At 42.8% G+C, this 20935-nt stretch overlaps 1 protein-coding gene across 1 annotated transcript; it reads left to right on the top strand.

Moving 5' to 3' along the window:
• The first annotated feature begins 17163 nt into the window (after positions 1–17163).
• Positions 17164–20302, top strand: CDKN2AIPNL (CDKN2A interacting protein N-terminal like). Its single transcript, XM_014597659.3, has 3 exons — positions 17164–17413; positions 17639–17738; positions 19483–20302. Exons 1-3 carry the CDS (start codon positions 17181–17183, stop codon positions 19492–19494), a joined length of 345 nt encoding a protein of 114 aa, XP_014453145.1. The 5' UTR covers positions 17164–17180; the 3' UTR covers positions 19495–20302.
• Positions 20303–20935: the final 633 nt, after the last annotated feature.

Raw genomic sequence — 20935 nt, 5'->3', positions numbered from 1 at the left:
CCCTGCTTGGGTCAGCTCTGAGAGTCAGAAGCAGAACAGAAAACCTGTGGCACAGTAATAAAAAAGTTTGAGGAATATTGTAAGCCCAAACAAAATGAAACCTTTGAATGGTATTTCATCATGAGACAGCAGAAAGAATATGAGACAATGGAGGAGTTTGTCAAAGGTCTCAGACTGCTAAGCTAGACATGCAACTTTGGAGACCTAAAAGAGTCCATGATCAGAAACCAAATAGTATTGGGTATAAGGGATACAAGCTTCAGGAAAAGATCCTGAGCTTAATTTGGAAAAGGCAGATAGAATATGCCAGCAGCTAAGATAACAAATGCCAGGCTGCAGAAGCTAGAGGAAAAAGCAGAACAAGCTGAACTAGACAGGATTATAAAACAGCACAAATCTAAGGCAACACACAAAAAATACAGAAAGGAGGACCTCACTATGAAGCAGGCAAGCGGAGGCCAAAGAGAATTGCTAAAGAAAAACATGTTAAGCAGAATACACGAGGGGCATCAAGGCACTGACAAATGCAAAAGGAGAGCAGGGGGTGCTCTATATTGGCCCAACATAAATAATGACATAAAAGATGCTGTAAAGGCTTGTACAACATGCCTAAAGTACAGATCAGTGAAAAGCAAAGAACCCATGATGGTCATGAAGGAGCCTGTAGCTCCATGGTGTCAAGTGGACATTGACTTATTCATGCATGCAGGAAAAAATTATGTATTTGTGCTGGATTATTATTCTCACTATCCTGAAATTGCATTGCTGAAAAACACAACAACAAACCATGTCATAACTCACATCAGATCAATTTTTGCTAGACATGGGATTTCACAAATTGTGAGAACAGATAACGGACGTCAATTCAAGAGTTTGCAAACAAATATGGATTCCACCACAACACTGCAGGTTCTAAACACCCACAATCCAATCGTCTGGTGGAAAATTGAGTACAAACAGTAAAGAAATTGTTGAAAAAAGCTACAGATTCACACACCAATGTTTACCTGTCACTCTTAAATTACAGGGCAACACCCGTGAAGCACGGATTGTCCCCAACAGAAATGCTTCCTAACAGCAAACTCAAAACCAGGCTGCCAAATCTTGTGGATGATGCTCAACAGAATGAAAAGCAAGACATGAAAACACTGAAAAAATTGACAAACTCAAACAAAAATAGTACTATGACAGGGGTTCCAGGAAGTTACCACAACTGCACAATAAAGATATGGTGCTTATTTCAGATGGACAGACAAGGTTATTTCAGATGGATGAATGTAGAAACAAAAAGCGCTAGTTTCCCATCAAGTAGCTCCCAGACCCTATAAAGTACTCACACCGGAAGGACAGGTGTTAAGAAGGAACAGAAGACACTTCCAGCTTGTAAAGGGGAGAAAAGAAACAGTATCATGAAATTCACATCAAAGCAACAAGAGAAAATGGAGGAGATTGAAAATGTCACAGAGGTAGAGACATCTGAACAAGGAAACCAAATAAGAACTGGACCAATAAGGATTGGGAGTACAGAGACACTGACATCACTTAGGGCACTTGTACATGTGACAGAGTTTTAGTCTGCCCCCTAAATTGAAATGGTGAGTTTTTAATTTAAATGGTGGGTTTTATTTTTTCCATTACTGTATATATGTTATTGTCCAGGGGCTGCAGGTGCCTGCTGAAGACAGAAGCAGTGAGGGGCCCAATGCTTTTTTTTTTTTCCAGTGGATTTTGCCCGCTTCTCCCATGGCCGGGGGTCATTAATCTGTGCCATTAATGTGTCAGCACACCCCCTCAACCACAGAAGAGGCAGGCAGACTCCACAGAATAAAAGAATCAGGCCCCTTGCTGCTGCCTTCAGCACACTCCTGCGGCCACAGGGCGCCTGGGGCTGCCAGGGAAGGGGCTGACTTGCCCCAGGGGCAGCATGGGGAGGCATTAGGAGGGCAGCTGGATGTGCTAATGGCAAGAGGGGGTGGCAGGGATGGTGCACGGGGTGCTGGAAGCCCTAGTGGGCTTAGGGAAGTTAACAGCTTGCCTGGGTGGCCCCGTGCCCTATGCACTGTCCTCGCTGCCTTCTCCAGCCACCAACATACCCAGCCTCCCTCCTGCCACCTCCCCATGCTGCCCCAGGGACAAGTCAGCCCATTCCCAAGCAGCCCCAGGCATCCTGCTGGCTGCCTCAGGCAGCCTGCTGAAGGCAGAAGCAGCGAGAGGCCCAATTCTTTTTTTTTTTTTGCGGAGCCTACCCACCTCTCCTGCGGCCAGGGAGCGAGTGAGCTGACTAGTGGCTGCACTGTTCCGAGTTGCAACATTACAAACTAAACTACATTGGGATGTAGTTTAGTTTAAAACAATGCAGACTCATTTGTGAATGTCTGAGTTTTTCATAGAGAGAGATATGCACAGGCAATCAGCCCAGGACTTGCTTATTCTCCTCGGTTTTTGCCCACCATGCCTTTGATATTAAAGAAAAATCCAAAGGGACAGAGTAAATATTGGGAGGCAAAATGCTGTTTCCTACTGCAATATCTCCAGTCACATGGCCTCTTTGCAGGGCTCCTCCACCCCCATACCCTGCCCTTTGCACACCAGATGTTTGGGGTACAGTCTCTAAATTACAATCTGTGCACTAAGAGTGTCTTAGGGGAGCTCAAGGGTCTCCTGATTGCGTGGGTCTCAAACTGTTCTCTGCACTTGGGCTTATACCCTTGACAGTTCCCCTCTAATTTTGTCCTTGGGCTTGCTCCACATGTCCATGATTGCCTCCCACTGCTGGGGTTAATTAGCACCAGAACTTCGGTAATGTTTTGGCTTTAACTCATGGGTCCTGACTGGGGACCATAGCCAGTTTGCTCAGTCCTTTACCTAGGCTAAGGTTCTGTTTCCATTGCAGGGGACACCCCCCCCCCCCAGCATTATCACAGGGCAGGCCCCCTTAACTGCGTCTTCTCCTCCTCTAAGTGGCAGACTCGTAATGCCTCACTCATCGGATGAATTCCCTGCAGGTCTCCAGTGTGACACTCCTCCACTGGTTCTCACCTGAGGTAAGTCCTGCTGCTTCCAGATCCTCTTCTGCTAGGTTTGCTGACCCTGGCTAAAGTCGGACAATTGCTGCACCTCTGCACAACTACATGAGCTCCTGCTCATTGGTCTCCCCTCTGCAGGGAAATGCCACTCACCCAGCCCTTTAGGCGCTTTAACTTCTGGGTCAGTGCTCTGAGCCTAACCAGTTGTTTCCCACCTGCCCAGTCTTCCCCTCGCTGGCCCCCAGTAAAGATCACTTAAAGCCAGTCTCTTTCCTCCTGCTTTATTGCTGTTCTCAACCCGCAGATAATACACTCCCCGTCTGCAGTTCCCTTATCCTTATTCACCTGGGGACAGGGCATGACTTCTGCCCTGTCACATCATTTTAAACCCCCAAAACTCGTGTACGTGTATGTGCATTAAGCCACACAAAGAGAAATTTTCATCATGTGTACATTGTGACATTGTCACCTGTACAAACACCCTTAGAGCTAAAAAGCCAACACAAAGACTAATAGAGACCTGCTAAAATGTGCTTTAACTAACAGTTGAATTACACCACCAATGTTACTATTCTATGGGGCTATGTTGCATGTAAAGGGGGAAGATGTGTGGATACCTTTAAGAGCGTTATGTAGAAGTTGTTACATATACTCAGGGATTGCAAGAGGGAACAACAGATCAGTAGGCTAAGAAGCCTCTCTGAATAAACAAGCGTTATCATTTTATAAATTTAACTCCTTGGTCTTTTGAGAATAACACAACTGGCTTGGACACATCTCTTGTTTAAAGTTATAGTTCTAGTTGGCTCTTATCCTTCATCTGTACTGTTTTGCCTGTTCCTTAGTGTAATACTCTCCTGGCTGACATGCTACCTTATGCAGAAATCACTGAATACAGCTGAAATCATTTGGCTAAAAGGATTCAGCATTCAGGAGAAGACCTGATATTTTTCATAAAGGCCTGAATTACCCAGTTGTCTTAGTAAGAGCCATTTCTCTGTTTTTTAAGTTTCACTCAGACCAGTCATTAATGACAGACTGTATATTCTAATCAGCCCAGCACTTTTTGAGGTTTAATCAGACTCCAGCAGTGACTATCCACGTTCTACTACTACCTACAACTGATTTCTGCCCAGAAATATTGAGACAATCAGAATTCTTGATTAGCTGAATAAGACATTTTGTGTTTGCATGTACGTGCATGTGTGTGTTTTTAAAACTGCAGTTTTCCTGCAGATCTGCGGGGATGGAGTGTGGGTTGTTTTGTTTTGTTTTTCCCTTTTTAAAAGATCCCTCAAGTTGAAGACAAAGGTTACTGGCTTTTGGGCAGCTTCAGGTTATTTAAAAGGGATGGAACATGTTTGTATGTGAAGGGTCATATTCTGGGCTGGGGAGCTAAAACACTGGCAGATACTCGGCTCCAGGAATCATGCCTAGACAGTTCAGAGGAATTCAAAGTTAGAGAAAACAAGAGATGAGGTCATGAAATGCAGCTCTAAAAAGAAGCTGCATTTGACCTAGTCTATCTAGCATGTTATTTGTTGCAAAGATTCATGTTCCTTGCAAAAATCTGATACTTGGAATGGCTGCTTTGCTCAGCAGACCTCTGACATGATTCTGCAGCTCTCCCTGGGTTATGGCCTCAGCCAGTACTCTTCCTAGAAACAGTAGGAGATTAGGAGAAAAGATGTTGCTTTATATGTTGCTACCCTCATGCTGACTGAGTAACATTTTGAGAGTTGGATTCTCCCAGTGCTGTAGCTGTCATCATTATTAAGCCAAACCCTTTCAATTTAACCTCTGTTCAGACAAACCTGCCACTCAAGTCAAGGTATGCACTAATGACTCTGTTTTAGGGTCTTCTTCAGGTTCTGCCCCAGGTATTTGATACTAAGGTAGGGAAACCTCTGGCCCCTGGGGCAGACACTCCACGGGTATTTTCTCATGCCTGCCTTGTGTTTGTTTCTAACGTTTTATATTTATACGCTCATGGACATAAGTACTGCCACAGCAGTTCATGTGATACATCAATATAAATCATTCCATTTTTCATTGCTTCCCAAATAGATGAGTCTTGGAGCCTGCCCACAAAAGGGGGAAAGCACCTGAGTAGCCAATTAATATATTTCTGACAGTGATGCAACCCATGTGTGCGCTGAGAACAAGGTATCACTAGAGCCTAAAAATATGCCTCACTAAGGTGCTGTCCCTGATTTAGACACCTGCAGAGAAGATGCTTACACTAAGCAGAAGAGTTCTGCAGATAGCTCTATCAAGGTGACACAGCAGGAAGCCCTTCCCCTAGGGAAAGGAGAGAAGAGAAAGCACACGAAAATAATTATACTGGAAAGTAAGTAACTGTAAAATTACAGTTACAAGGACTGTTTTAGCCATAAGCTAGTAAAGAGATGAAAAACTGCCACTAAAATAAAAGTGCTGGTAACAGCAAAATTGGATGCAACCCAAAGGTTAGCAATTTGGTGGAAGAGAGAATGAAAAAAACTTCAGAATCTTCAGTCTCAGCAAAATTTGGGGGAAAAACCCAACAGATTCTGTTTTTTGGGGTTTTTTTTAACTATTTTCAGTAATTTTCTTCACACCCAGATTATAGTCTGCACATTCTCATTCCAGCTGAATACAGGAACCTTTTTGCTGATGCAGAACACATTTTACTAGTTCATTTTCAGTACAATGCACAGAGAATTAGGTGCACAATTCCTGTTAACAAGAACGGAGATTGCAAACATCTCCTTCCTTCCTGCACATCATGGAATAAATAACTGTAAGCTCGGGGCACAGAATGTTAGACACATAACTCTTGCTTGGTTAATAGGAGCTGAAGGACTGTGCTTAAAATCTATCTAGTAGCAGAGGAAATATTTCTCTGTTATAGCTGTTCCTCCCATCTGCCATTTACAGGACCAGTGCCTGGTCTTAATATCCAGGCGATGAATACAGTCCAGCTTGCTAGCTTCATGCTGGGCAAAAACACCAGAAAATTGTCTGCCATTAAGGATGCCAATTTTGTGCAGTTCTGGTTGGTGGATCTGTGATGTGACCCTCTTTCCACTATAAGCAATATTGTGACCATTGACTCTTCTTTCCATAGGCCACCAAATAACTTCCTAACTATGCTTCCTAACTAGTAACTTGAGCCCTGCAGTCTCTCCTGCATGGGGTTGTTCAGAACAAACCCAATCCCCTTTTTCTTCATTTGAGCTGATGGAGGGAACTGAGCTGCAACTGGCTTCTGTAATCCTTAAATGTCCATTAAGAAAAGAGCAATGCTTGCTAATTCATTCAGGTTCTATGTTAACTCTGGCTCCAGATTTGATCATCAGAGATGGTCTCCCAGTGTATACAGAGGACCCAATTCAACCCCCATTTAAGCCCAAGTGGGGCTGCCAGGGGTATAAAGGTCCAGAGAACTAACAGGCAGAAAGATTTCAAGCTTTTTTTGTTTAAACAAAATGGGTTTGCTAAAAAATAGGAAGATTAAGTGTAGCAATAATATTTTTTTGTATATCAGGCTCTTAGAGTGGTGCTTATTGGGGTGTCTGTGTGCTTCACAATCAGAAATGTCTGTATTCCAAACAGAGCTTACACATGAATCATGAATTCCATTTCGTCTGCAGCTCTAGAAAGGAATAATTTTCATATAGCAACAAATAGTGTCCCTGTCTGGAGTTCCTGTCTCTGAGCCTCTTAGTGCGTCTATAAATAGAAAATCATCAACTCACCTATTCTGAGCTCATCACATACTCATTTTACTTCACTGTCTTCCTGTTTGTTAAAGCTGTCACCATGACTCAGATTTCTCCTATCAGATTCTCTGTGCAGGGAGATTCCCAGTACATTATATGGCACCGTGCAGCTATTAAGCTACTTAGGTTTATATCACCTAAGCAGCTTAGGTTTATATCACCAAAAATGATATGCTTTTGAAGAACTTGACATTTGAAGCAGTATAATTACAGTCTAAGGTCTCAGAGCTCCAAACCACTTAAGTTAGTAGACAGGGTCAGTATAATTTTAATGACTATAATGAGAATCAAAGAATGTGACAGACCTGAATAACATTCATATGCAAACAATAAAAAAACAGTAGGGCTGTGACCAAAAACTCCATCTAGGCGTATACAACTGGTGAATTCCAAGTATTTGTTATCTTCTGGCAGAATTCTCCACAACTGAAGCTTTTGAATAAGAAAAAATGTGTACGATTTATATTTTAGCTCTTATCTTCTTAACTACAAAAACATTCTTAACAATGTAAAGCAACCCACCCTGTTGTGCTGTGGACACAGAATAAAACAAAAATAAATCACCACTCCTATTAATGGAGTGTTAATTTTAAAGCCTCATTTTGATCTGCTAAAGTGACAGTAATTTGAATGCTAATCCAATCTAGCTATCTCATATCTATCATAGTACTACTAATGTATTTGTCATCATCCCAGTAGATTGTTTATACTAGAAACTTCCTGCTAACTTGATTATTCAGAAAGGCTGGGTGTACTAGTCAGGCCATACATAATATTTCATTCATTTGTATGAATGTTTCATAGACTGCAAGGTCAAAATGGGCAAACAGTAGAATATTCTTTTGATCATTTATATGGTTGAAAGGTGCTTTTCTGCCTTTAAACTAGTATGTGCCATGCAATCAGCAGTGAAGGTAATTCAGTTCAATAAATTAATATATAGATATTTAGGCTTTGCAGTGATGTCTGTTATTAAAGTATGAAAAGATGAACAAAAAATGAGTCTACTAGCATCTTCATGTATTGTTTATGTTTTCCCAGACTGGGGATTATGTCTCTGCAGATGTTTCCAAACTCTTCACTGATGTTAACTGTTTTTGCTCATAATTAATGTTTATCATAGTTAATTAATGCATGTCATACAGTGTAGCTTGGTGCATAACTTTGATGCAGGGGGCAGAGTTAGGGATTTGGATAGGTTATGCCAACATACTACAGACATTTTTATGGGCTCCTTGTACTCTCACTGGAGGCAGTAACCAAACAACATTTGATGAACACAGGCAATTTGTTTCTTCTTAAACAGCAAATGCAGGAAATTAGCAAGATCTGTGCTTGCTCACCTGGATCATGAATGGATGCTGTGACATTAGCACCCATAGTACAGTACAGTTGGCATCATTATGGTGATAGCCTACTTGTTGTGGATGGGCAGGCTTCATTATTGCTTGGTCATTAAGGTGCACTGCATCTTCTTTAGCTGGTGTGTAAACAGAGCATCTGGGAAAAGCTAAGGCAAGCCACAGCCAGAATCTCATTCAATTGTTAACATGGGTAGTCTTATTTAGAATTGAAAAAACTTTGAAGATCAGTTTTAAGCTGCCATTAAAATGCTTGTATAATATTAATAAATATATTAATATTCCACGCCTTATGCATAATGTTGCAATTACAGTTTATAGCTACTGTAGATATAGGTATATAATTGTACCCATTCATGTTGGTACATTTGTTCTATATATCACTGGCATACATGACCAAAAGAAATGAAACATGAATCTTTTGACCTTTCAGAGACAAACTGCATTGTGTGCCATGTGCTCTTGGTGTTACAAGACAGAAGCTACAGCTAACTCAGCTCATTATCTCAGGTGTGCCTAAATCAATCATTTAAAAAAAATGAAAAGTAAAAACTGTCAAAGCAAAACTATTTCTATTGGGGTCTGATACTGGGTGTCTCAGTGCCCTCCACATGAAAAGGATTAGTATTGGGAGACCCCTGCCCAGCACACTGATGGATGAGCATCATCTGATTGCTTCCCTGGACTCCCCCCTATCTTTCTGAAGCCATCTGAAACTACTTGTCTTCCACTTGTTTGTAAGCCTCTGTGGTCAGGACCATCTTTGTCCTATGTTTGTACACTGCTTTGTGCAGCGCGATCCTGGCCTATGATTAGGCCTCCTAGGCACCACAGCAATACAAACAGGATCTTGGCCTTGCTATGAGACAAGATATAAAGGAAGCCAGTGTCATAATTGTAATGAATCAGAAGAACTTTACTCTCAGTCCTGTTCAGACTTCTAATGCATCTGTGTCAAGGGAACCAATTGCAATAAGTAGACCCGTGACATGGTTAAAGTATAGCTTCATTTTAAATTAAAATAAATGCTCTCTCTCTCTAGACTCATACATCTTTACAGAGACAAAAGCTAGCAATCCAGAACATTCAAAGGAAAACCACATTCAGATGTATGTAAGCATAAAAAGCACCCTCGAAACCAAGGATTTTGCCTAGAAGTCTCTTCACTGGCCCCTCAAAAGGAAAATATTTAAAAGGAGACAATAAAGGTATAATTCTCCTTTTTTTGAGGAAGAGAGTGAATGTATCATACAGCACCAAGTTACAAGAGGAATTCCATGTCAACCCCAAAATGAAAAATCTTCCTTACGGATAAAAACCCTGGCTCCACTAAAGTCAATCTCAAAACTTCTCTTAAGGTCTGTAGAGCCAGGACTTTGTGTTACAATCTTAACTAGAAGAACAAGGTGTGCTATCATCCGATATAAATTTCCACCTTAATTTTCTATGCGTGGAACTCTGTTTTATGTGCAAGGTCTGGGCCTGAAGTCTATTACAGTAAACTATAAGTGTACAGATAAAAACCTTAAAGGTCATGTTTAACACCACCATCCTCGCTTTGCCGTTTTAGTGAATAGAGCACTTTGCTCAGGTCAGACCTACAGACACTTTAACATTTTAGCAGTAAAAGTAATTCTGAGGATTTTCTAATTATACAAGTCAATTGCAAATACATTTATTTATATTTGGAAAACACAGTCTTCCCACCCTATATGTTAATGGTGCAGCACAAGCAGTTAAAAACAGAGCGATCAACAAAACACCTTCATCATTACAGTATCATGGGAACCAGTAACAAGTATGAGTTAGTAGAACAAAATCCACATCCTAGGCAAAAGTCTGCAATCTCTCTATCAAGTACAGATGAAAATATGCACTTTCTAAGACACCCAGCCATGGTGTTGACTGTCAAAATTACAAATATCAGCTTCACTCCCTCTGGTAGAGATACCAATATAGTTCTATTCAATTCTTTTTGCTGCTTCCCCAAACTACCAGTATCTCTGCTTTATCTGGATAAAGTGTAAGCCAACTAGAATGTGTCTGACTCCCAACCTCCTGCAGGTGCTGGCTCATTTACAATAGTTATGCAGCTGAGTATCATCTGCATAATTCATACACTTTACTTCATGCCTTCTTATTAACCCTCCTAGCAGCCTTATCTAGACCTTGAAGGAGGAGGTGTGTGTGGGGGGAGTATAATCTGTGGTATCTAGTGTGAAGCAGTCCTTGTGGATTTGCACATAATCAGCCTATGTTTTCTCTTGCATAAACAAGAAGAATTAAATCACTTCAAAGCAGTTGTGTCCACTCTCACTAGTGCTTCATTGTCAATTATATCAGCTGCATCTGACAGACCCAATAGTGTCAGAATGGACATATTCTCTTTGACCATAGCCCAAAGAAGATCATCAATCAATGGCTACCATGCAGTTTCCATTCCAAATCCTGGTCTTACCAGACTCATTAAAATCTAAACACTGCAAAGAGCACCATGGTGACTTTATTGCCACTCATTTGTTTGTGGATCTATTCAAAAGCCAGAAGATTCAATGCAACCTGAATGCTGGTGAAATCATCACCACTGTATTTCACTTCTTGAGTAGAGTTCTTAGGAGTGCCTCCTAGAGAACACCTTGTCCCCTATTCTCACACAAAGAAATTCTAACAGTATCCATCAAAAGAGGGCTGGCTGCATCCCTGCTGACCTTCACTACCCAGGAGAGATGTGGAGTGGGCTGGCATACCCCCAGTACTTCCATACACTTCAGGGAGGGAAGTGGCAATAAATCAAACTGCAAAAACTGCTTTGTCCCCTTGAGATATAGTGTATTATCCCTACAGATGCAACAAGCATCTCTGCATTTATCTTAATTAAAATGTTTTGGATTTTTTTTTTTTCAGTTTTCTTTCTGTAACTGCAGAACAGGGAGAGAAAGAAAACAGTAACACAATTTCAACTGCATGTAATTTATCCTTTTCTCATTGAATAAAGGGCATGTTCTTGTTCCCAGTGAATTCAATGACAAAATGGCCATTGAAATATATGGGAATAATATCAGGTCCAGGCGGTTTAATGATAAGCACCTGAATCCTACAAGTTTTGACTGAAAGTTATTTGGGTCACTTTAAAGATCTATGTGGACAAAAGATTCTGAAATCAATGCATTCAATTAAGTATCTTTCATGAGCCACAGAAGTTCACTTTAGACCTTTTTTTTACAAAATAGTTACTGGAATTTTGGGTGAACCAGCACAATGAAAACACTGTAATATCTTGCACAATGACCCTTTCAACAAGTAAAGTGAGCAGCCTTTTTAATGAAGTTAGGCTTACATTGAAAGTATGTTTGGGCTAGATGGTGAAAGGAAATCTCTCACCAGCACATCACAAGGCCAATAATGTGTAAACAGATAATAGCAAGAGCTGTGTTGCTCATAATTAATTCAAAAGAGATGGCATTTCTGTTTTCTTCTAGTTTTTGGTCAGTCACGAAAGACAAAGCAGTCTCTCAGTATGTGTAAAGGGCCATATTTCAAAGCTAAGCTCCCCTGACTCTACTCCCACCATAACAACAACATTAAATAATAATACTTAACATTTACCAGACATCATGCTTTTATGACTGAACCTTGGACAAAGCCCCGGATCTATGGTCTCTGCTCCATACCTGATGAGACCTGAATAAGAAAAAGAAGAAACATTATTAAGTCAGTAAAGTCTACATAACCCAATGTAATGCAGCTGAAATATTTCAAGGGAGCTTTGGACATTATATGTGGACATGCTGTCCAAGATGGCAACCATCACATGAGTAGGAGCTTGCCTGGGATTTAAAATGCTCCAAGTCTTGAGTATCTGGGACAAGCTCCCCTTGAACAGAAGCAGAAGCAAGGAGTATACTGGTGAATTCACCAACCTACAGAGGCTACAAAGGGCTTTAGGTAAAGTACCTTCATTCAATTACCTTATTTTGGCTCTAGTGATCCCCATTCAATCCCTGGTATATCAACCAAGATGACAGTTGTCCAAATTAGACAAGCTCAGAGTTAAGTAAGATCCAGCCATTAAAAACCCTCATATGAAAGTAAAACAAACAATAACATGTCTTCGAAATCCGGAGAGTTTAGGATTCATTACTCTGTTTTACTAACCACAGAGAGCTTAAGTTATTTGCTCAAGCTCACACAACATGTAAGTGGTAGAATTGAGATGCAAACCCACATATGCTGAATTCCACTCCAGGGCCCTAAAAGGCCACAATACCTCCTTAATACAAAGCTCTTCTTACCTTTGGTGTGTGTTTATAGACAGGAATAATTCATTATGCCACATCACTGAGTTCCAGATTGTTAAACTCACCCTGGAATTTACAATGGTATGTTATTTATTTTACTGGCCTGCTTACTGGCCAACACAGAGCATGCTACACCCTCGGGAAGAGCAACTTGAAGGTCATAAGGAAAAGGCATAAATTGGTCCCATTTGGGACCCGGAGCAACATACATTGTTTAAGAGTCATGTGCTCACTTTATGACAGGATACAGCTTCCACACAGTACACCTCAGAAGTGCCATTCTAGCACAAATATTAAGAATGGATTGACACAGCCGTGAGGAACTGGAATATTAATTATTGCTAGCAGGACAGTTCCAAACACAGAAGATATCCTGTTTTTAAATCTTTATTACCACTGCAGTAATACAAAAGAATGACAGGCAATCTTTGGGGAATATTGCAATTTCCATAGCCTTGTGATGTTAATTACAGCCATTATCAGAGTCTGAAAAGTTTTACATATTCTTGTGTTTTTCTTTCTGTTCTCTGCTCATGGCAGCTGTGATATGACAGAGACTTAAGGCGCAATTGGAAAGAAGAGTCTACAGTTTGGAAATTATTTTAAATACATGAATCCAAACTTGACATAGATATTACGGAAGCTTGAAAAGCAATGTCAAGAAACCTTGCCTATGCTCCTTGCACAAGTTCTCACTACCAGGACTAGGCTGGAGAGCCGGCCCCTTCCTACACGGTGCAGAGTTGAGTCTGTTGCACAACACAATTCTCTGCCCTTTGTATTGACAGCGATTTGAGGAGCGGGATGTATGGGTATTTCCATTTTGTTTCCAGGGCTACTGACTTCCTCCTTTTCCTCTCCCAGTCCTTTCCTTTAAACAGTCAAGGTGACAGATCTGTATGTTGGGTTGTTGTTCCTGGTGTGTTCCTTTTGTTTTTGAACAAGAGGAGGTAGGAGAAACGATTCTAGAAATACATTTGGCAGAAGGCCCACATGAACCAACACTCCTCCCTCCCCTTATTTTTCAGTTTTATTTTCAAATTTCTTGTGATATAAACAAACCACAGCAAGACTCAATCCCAACTCCTGCTACACTCCCCCTGTCCAGCCCAAGGACTAGATCCAAACTGGGATTTAGGTGCCACAGCACTGAGCACTGCGACACCCACGTTCTGCCCCAGCAGGTGGGGGTTAGGTACCTGGGGTGCAGAGGAGAGACAGGTCTCTAAGAATGGGATCCGAAACTTGCAGCACACTGAGCATGGAGCTGCCACTGGGAAAGGTGAGGACAGGGGTGTATGTGAAATCCCACTCCTCGACAGGTCTTTGTCATCTTCCTCTGGGGTACAGGGAGGCACGTGGCTGCATCTGTCAAACCCTCTTCAGGAGGCAGCTGTCTATGCTTCCTATGCTTGCTTTTTCAAAACCGGAGGAGAGGTCACTCTTTCAAACACAGGGCAAGGGAATGATGCTTCCCTTTTAGATACTAGCTTAGTGGTAAGAGTATTTATCTAAGCTGCGGAGGACCTGGTTTCAGTTCCCTTTCTACTTGGTGGGGATTCACCCAGGAGCCATGAGGCTAGGGGCTGTGTGGGGCTGCGGGAAGCACGTTCTAGTCAGCCTGTTCACACTTTTCCATTGTACAAAAAAAAAAAAAAAAATAGAAGAGAGGGGTTGAGCCAGAGTGAGCAAGACACAACCTGGCTCTCTAGCCTGGTGCTTAAGTCACTCACAGCACAAAGGATCTGAAATCACGCCCCTCCACACCTCTTAGTCACGTTACTCTGGGCTGCAAGGAAGAAGCTGGAAGTCTTTTCTGAACATTGGAGCAACTTTGACAGGACACTGCAGAGAGCCAGTCTCCACACAGGGTACCCTGTAACAGTAACACTGCGTTTGTGGCTCCTGAGCTACCTGTACCTCTCCAACTTTCCACCTGCATCTCTTCACAGAAAGCATCATCGAAGTTCTTCCTTCCTCCCAATCCATGTACTGGGCAAAGGACATCCATACTAATGCCACTATGTACGTGATGCATCGCAGGTTTTTCTTTTGAACTTGGGTGTGTTCCCTCACTTCCTCCGGAGGCGAATTAGTTGCAGCTCTGTGGCTCCTGAGCCAGTCAGGATTGATGTCACTGGACTATCACATGGTAAGTAGGAAGCTGTCCAGGAAGGTGGGAGATACAAGTATGAGCTCTCTCAGGCAGAAAGAGGGTCCCCCACCCACTAACTTCCAGAGTCACTGTTAATCTTTCCTCTTCAAAAAAGCTATGCCCAAATAGAGCCATGGAGGAGGGAAGTCAGGCTATGTAAGCACACTGATCTACCACAGCCTTTGTCTGCTTCCTATTAGACACTTGTCAGTAACTACAAGCTCTGAACTTCAGCAGCTTTCATTACAGGCTGAGTGCAAATATCTTTCAAAATCTCTGTTATCTGAGCTCTCTTGTCGGCATTTGCATCATGCCTATCACGGGAGCATCTAAATGCCACTCTGGCGGATCAGGTGTCTTTTTTTTTTTTAACTTGTAAATTTTTTATTAGGGAACTACTAATCTCTAAATATTTAAAGATTTGTTTGTTTCTGACACATTGAATTCATTGACTATTAATATAAAACCTCCCACAAAGATGCCAAAGAAGCTACAGATGTAGCACCTCCAGCTGTGATTTCATCACATCTCAGAAACCAAGGCCTCAATCCTACTAACACTTATGCAGAAGCTTATCTTGACCATTGTGACTAACCCCAGTGGGGACCACAAGCAATAGCAATGAGTTTCATTGCAGCAAGAAAGCAAATTACATTTGTGTCCAAAGGATCAGCTCATCCTAGTTTGGATTGGGTTTGTATTTGGATGGAAGAATGTTTAGTTAGCCAAGAGCTACAAAAAGAAAGATGAAAGTAGAGGAAGATATTGGTAGCTCATTATTTGGTCCTTCTTCCTCTGACTAAACTCAGTGCAGAACCTGTGCAGAAGGATGATCTTTTGCTCAAAGACAAGGTTTGGGAGTCAGGTGAAATGGGTTAGTTTACAGATGCACCACAGACTTCCTCTTTGACTCTTGACAAGCCACTCAAGTTCTCTGTGCCTTCTCTTCCCCAGTAGTAAATAGGAAAATAAGGGGTAATAACATATACCTGTGCTACAAGCATCTTGGGACGATCTATTTAATTAAATTCCTAAACTGTTTTTAGATCTTGCCATGGAAGTCTAAAGAACAGAAAGGTCTTGTTATTCACGTTCATTTATTATTAATGAACCAATGCCACAGATAAGATATAAAACCAAAACGTACACCCATTAAATGCCCAGTGGTATTTTTTGTAATTAATCCCAATGTTCAAATCAAACTCCATCTTGGTTGAATACATTCTGCCTCCCTAAATTAATTTGTTCATTAGTTATAAAAGGAACCCAGAATCAGTATCCTATTGCTTTGAGGAGCTAACTTAAAAAAAGTCCAGAAAAGGAAATTTTTTTCCCCACAAGAATTTAAAGCGATCTTCACTTGTTGTGAATCTGGATTAGAATTGTTTTCCTTTTAATTCATTCAGTGCTTCGTTTGCTTGAGGTCTTTGTCTGAACCATTTAATTTAGTTCATGTCTGTCTTCCTCTCAAAACTAAACGGTGCTTTTCCATTGTTTCTTCTAGGGAAGACTCCCCAAAATGTTGATCTTACTACCTGTCTTCAGACCACTTCTACTTACTTTTTCAAATGAAGTATCTGGATCTGGACACAATGCTGACGATGATGGCACACTGTTAATTTGAATGTTTCCTGTATTATTCTTTATCCTTTGCCTACATCTCGTTTGTCTCTGTAACTGCTGCTGAACGCAGAATTGGTGTTTTCACCGAGCTGGTAACGGTGATGCATAGGGCTTTTATTTATTTATTTATTTCCTGAGTGGTTGGAGTTCATTTTGTACTTAGCAACGTGTACAAATAGTCAAATGGTTGCTTCCTGCATGCCCTTGCCTGCACTGAATCACTTCTGTCAAGGTGTTGCCCAGGCTCCTGGCTGGTTGAGGGCTTTCGGAGAGTTTGCACAACACTCGCGCGCCCTTCGGTGCAATCTGCAGGTTTCGCCCTGACGCCGGCTGCTCGGGGTCCTCGGTGACCCTCCGCACACGAGGATGGAGGCAGCCGGCCCCGCTGCCCGCGCACGTGGGAGCGAACCTGATGTTTTCATTCACGCTGTGGGGGGGGAAGCAGGACTCGGGAGGTTTACACCAGCACTGGGGTGGACCCAGAGTACGGGCGAGCAGGACCAGGCTCGTCCTTCTCTCCAGAGCTAGACGGTGAGCCCTGACCGGGGTGTCCCTCATGCGGCACGGCTGTCCCGCCAAGCTGGCCTGGGCCCCTGCCAAGGGCGTCTGGGCCTGTCCCTGTCCTGGTCTCTGCTCGTTATGTGCTTTGTTATGAAGGGTTTCACGACCACCAGTGCTGGCCTGGGGCTGGTTGGGGCAGAGGTGTGAGCAGGAGGGACCCTGGCCCTTCGTGGTCACTCCCATGGCCCTGGGGGAGAAGGGCTTGGGAGACCCAGGGCGCATGCGCACATAGGCACCAAGCCCCGCCGCTCGACAGAACACTGACGCGCCACATCCCGGGCCAGTCCTCCAGAGCAGTAGAGCGTCTCAGCGAGATAGAGCGGGCAGCTGTTTGGGCCGCGCTAGCCGACGCCTTCCCATCTCCGTGGCGGCTGCTTCCGGCGCCGCGCGGCATGGTGGGAGTGGGGCGGCCGGGAGCCGGGATGGTGGGCGAGGAGGAGGAGGAGGATGAGGTCGCGGTCCCCGACTGCTTCCGCGCCTACTCGGAGACCGAGAAGCACTGGCAGGCCCGGCGCGCCTTCCTGCTGCGCCACCTGGCCGCCGACGGCACGCCCGCCGCCGCGCGCCTCGACCAGCTCCTCGCGCTCTCCATGGTCTGGGCCAACCACGTCTTCCTGGGCTGCAGGTGCGGCCCCGCCCCGCCCCCCTCAGGTGTGACCCATTAGGGACGGCCCCGCCCCTCCCCTCCCCTCCCCCTCCTGCAGGTGTGGCTTTGCCCCCTGCTGGTATGCCCTATCAGGTACCGCCCCGCCCCCTCAGGTGTGGCCCCGCCCCCTCTCCACCTGCAGGTGCAGCGCGAGGCCCCACACAACTGGCCGCTCCTCACAGGCCCCGTCTTTTTCTGGTGCAGCTACAGCCGAGACCTCCTGGACAAGGTCATGGACATGGCTGAGGGAATCACAGTGGAAGACTCCCCCCGGTTCACCACCAGGGACGAGCTGATGAGGAAGGTAAGGATGGGGCTCGGGGGCGTCTGGGGCGCGCACTGAGGGGCGCGCAGCCCTGAAGGAGCGCTGCCACCTGGTCCGAAAGACACCGCTTTCCTTGCACAGCGCAGTTGTTCTGCATTTGGGATCAGGCAGCACTCAAGTGACAGGATTTGTTTCTGAGTCATATCTGTTCAGGAGGCGCTGTTCAGCTTCCTCCGCGCGGGCTCTGACAGGGCAGCTTTGTGTCTCGCTCTGCGAGCTGGGCCCTGCTGTGCTCGGGTCGCAGAACGGGGCTCCTGGCTCTGCCTCCTCCCGGCGGCGCAGCCGGTCCTGTCCAGAGTTGTGAGGACTCGATAGTGGAGCGTGCGTGTGCGCAATCGGCTCCCTTTGCCTTCAGGGATTGCTCACCTGTTTGTGGTTCAGCACGATTGCAGGATGAGAGCCTTACTCTCTCTGAATGGGGTGCAGGTGAGGTGAAAGGCTGGTAAATCACCTTCCCTACCAAATGGCCTTAAGCAAAGGTGTTGCTGCAATTGGGTAACTAAGGTCAAAAACAAACCTAAAGACCTTGCGCTGTAGAGATGTGATGCCAAGTTTGAAGTCATGCTTTTTGAAGTGTTTGAACTTGCTGATATCAAAGTGTGCCTCAGGTTTTGTTTGGCTTTGCTTTGTTTTATGTTTTTAATGATCAGTGTAGCCATTAAAGTGTTAAGTTTTGGTTTTCTTTATTGTTCCTGACAAAAAGAAAAATCATGTTAACACAGTGCCTAATAGGAAAAGTGATTGAAATCACTGCTCTTTTAGCTGAACTTTTGAAGGTCTTAAGTAGATACACTGCTGTCCTTCATGTCTACTTGGGAATTGCATTTTGGGGGTGAGGGGAGTACAGGTAAGTTAAACTTCTCTGAAATAACTTTGTGTTGCCAAACTGAAAACATTTGGCTTCCTGTCTCTCAAATTTGGTTTTGATCTTTAGTTAACTGAACTGTAATTTAAAATTCGGATCTAGGTGAGGTAGATGATTTGGATCCATTTGCTGTCAGAATCAATTGAAATGCCAAGACCGCAATCTGTATGAGAGCTTTTCCCCCTCTTGTTTACTGAGGATAAAATAAAGCTACACCTTGAGCACTTACTGTACCACAAATTATGCTAGGAAACAATGGAGTTAATTGCTTATAATCTTTGTAGGGTTTTACTTTAAGGAAATCCTTTAATACTACTGTATATCAAAATCGGAGCGAGTTCTTCACACATTGTTTAAAAGTTGTCTAATCTAGCATCTAAATTTATATTTGGTGCCAAGAAAAACTGATTTTTTTCATTCTCTTTCTATTGGCAGTCACACTTCTACAGTCTGCATGTTGAATTCAGAAATCTGTCAGCTTCATGATTACATTTCTTACCACTACAGCCTAGCTGGAGTATTGCTTCATAAATGTAAATGAAGAAAATAGGATAAACATTCTGAGTGATTTTTCTGGTGGCTATTTTGATAGTAAGGTTTTACTTTTAAGTGTTTAAGTTGCATCTACTGACAACAATCAAGTATATGTCTCCTGAATAGCTAGAAGTAGGCTCTAGCTATCAAAAAAGAATTAGCAGTATTGTACAAATTTTTCTGTTGCAAGGTACCACATACTCATTTAATCTTTCTGCATGGTGTCTCAGTGAAGTAAAATTCTGAGGACCATTTGCTTCACTGCCAATGAGCACTTCTGTCACAAGCACTTAACTTGTTTTCATTGTCTCTCTTTATTTTTAGTATCAACGTTAGTGCATGGGAGAAGTTTCAAATTTCCATCGTGACACAGGATCAGTTTAAAGGAGGATCCAGTTTTAACTGAACATACTGTTTCTAAAAGGACTCTCAATATGATGGACATTCGAGAAAGGATTGCTTCTGATTTTTTCTTTTTTTAAACTCCCAAACCAGCTTATGGTAGATGTCTATGATCAAAACTTTTAAAACTAAGAAAATTGGGTTTTTAATAAAAACAGGTTTACAATCACAGATTTGTAGATCAAAGAAAACATTATGCAGGGATCTGTTTTTTCCTTTCACATAAACACATGGATCTAGACGAACTCCCAGAAAAGGCCCATGCAGGTGAGATGGGGAGCTGTGGCATGTCCTCAGTCTTTTAGGTACAAGTCTGTGTGATGCCTAGCAAGTCTGATTTAGGTTGATCGGTCCTGGGGAGTACTTACTCACATAGCACACATCCCCAACCAGACAGCTGGAGGTCTCACTCTTTACCCTCCTTGAGAGATGTTTTAATACTGTTTAGAGCATTGACTAACACTGCTTCTCCACTGTCTTTATTCTGTGTGATGAGCGAGGGCATGTTGTACAACAAGGTTGCTACACTACTGCTTTTCTTCTACAGGCACCTAATACCCATTTCTCAACTAGTATGCCTGCACCACTACTGTGTTCTTCTGGTTTTGTTCCAGTGCCTCTTAAGTCACTGGAATGGTATTTGGATTACTGTGTAATTTAATCAATATGTGATTTTTTTTTATTTTTTTTTTAAGCAATGAAATTGCTAATCTTTATTAAAAAGAGAATTCTTTGTCTTGCACTTATTCTGTCAGGTCTGATCCCACAGCCCATTGGAACCCAAGGTTCCAAAGTGTTTCTACTAGTACATTTGTAGATATCAATTACTGTGGGTTTTTTTATACTTTTCAATTTCTGTCAAACACCAAGAGAAATTACGAAAATCTCATTTGAATAGAGCATCGCATAGCTTAAATTCCAGACAGATAATCAGATGTGTTAACCAAAACCCCTACTGCCACCAATAAACTTTCTGGAAAGTTCTAGGTAATCGCCTCTAAATTACAATAATGATTTCATAAGTTAAGTTGCTGGGTACTGTGGACCTAAATTATAATTCTGGAACAGATTTAATGAGTTCCACTGTACAGCTGACTAGAAATTCCTTATTGCTACTCAAATTTAAAACTGTATTTTATTGAATTAAATATAAAAATGAAGAATGCAGTCAGTACAATGACCCATATGGTGTTCAGTATCAAAGTCCAATTATTTTATCTATGCAACTAGCAGGCTGTTTTCAGTGTACCACAACGGTTGTACTAATAATGAACTGTATCACAGAAACAGGGGGAAGTTGGTGGTCTTGTCTGTGTGTTGGGAATTTTAGAATCAAGGATACAAGGGGATATTATCAACATCTTGTTGCTTGTTT

Source organism: Alligator mississippiensis, chromosome 9 (genome assembly GCF_030867095.1).
Source record: "Alligator mississippiensis isolate rAllMis1 chromosome 9, rAllMis1, whole genome shotgun sequence".
NCBI lineage: Eukaryota > Metazoa > Chordata > Crocodylia > Alligatoridae > Alligator > Alligator mississippiensis.
The sequence above is the reverse complement of the archived record's forward strand: the minus strand, read 5'-3'. Positions and strand labels throughout refer to the sequence as shown.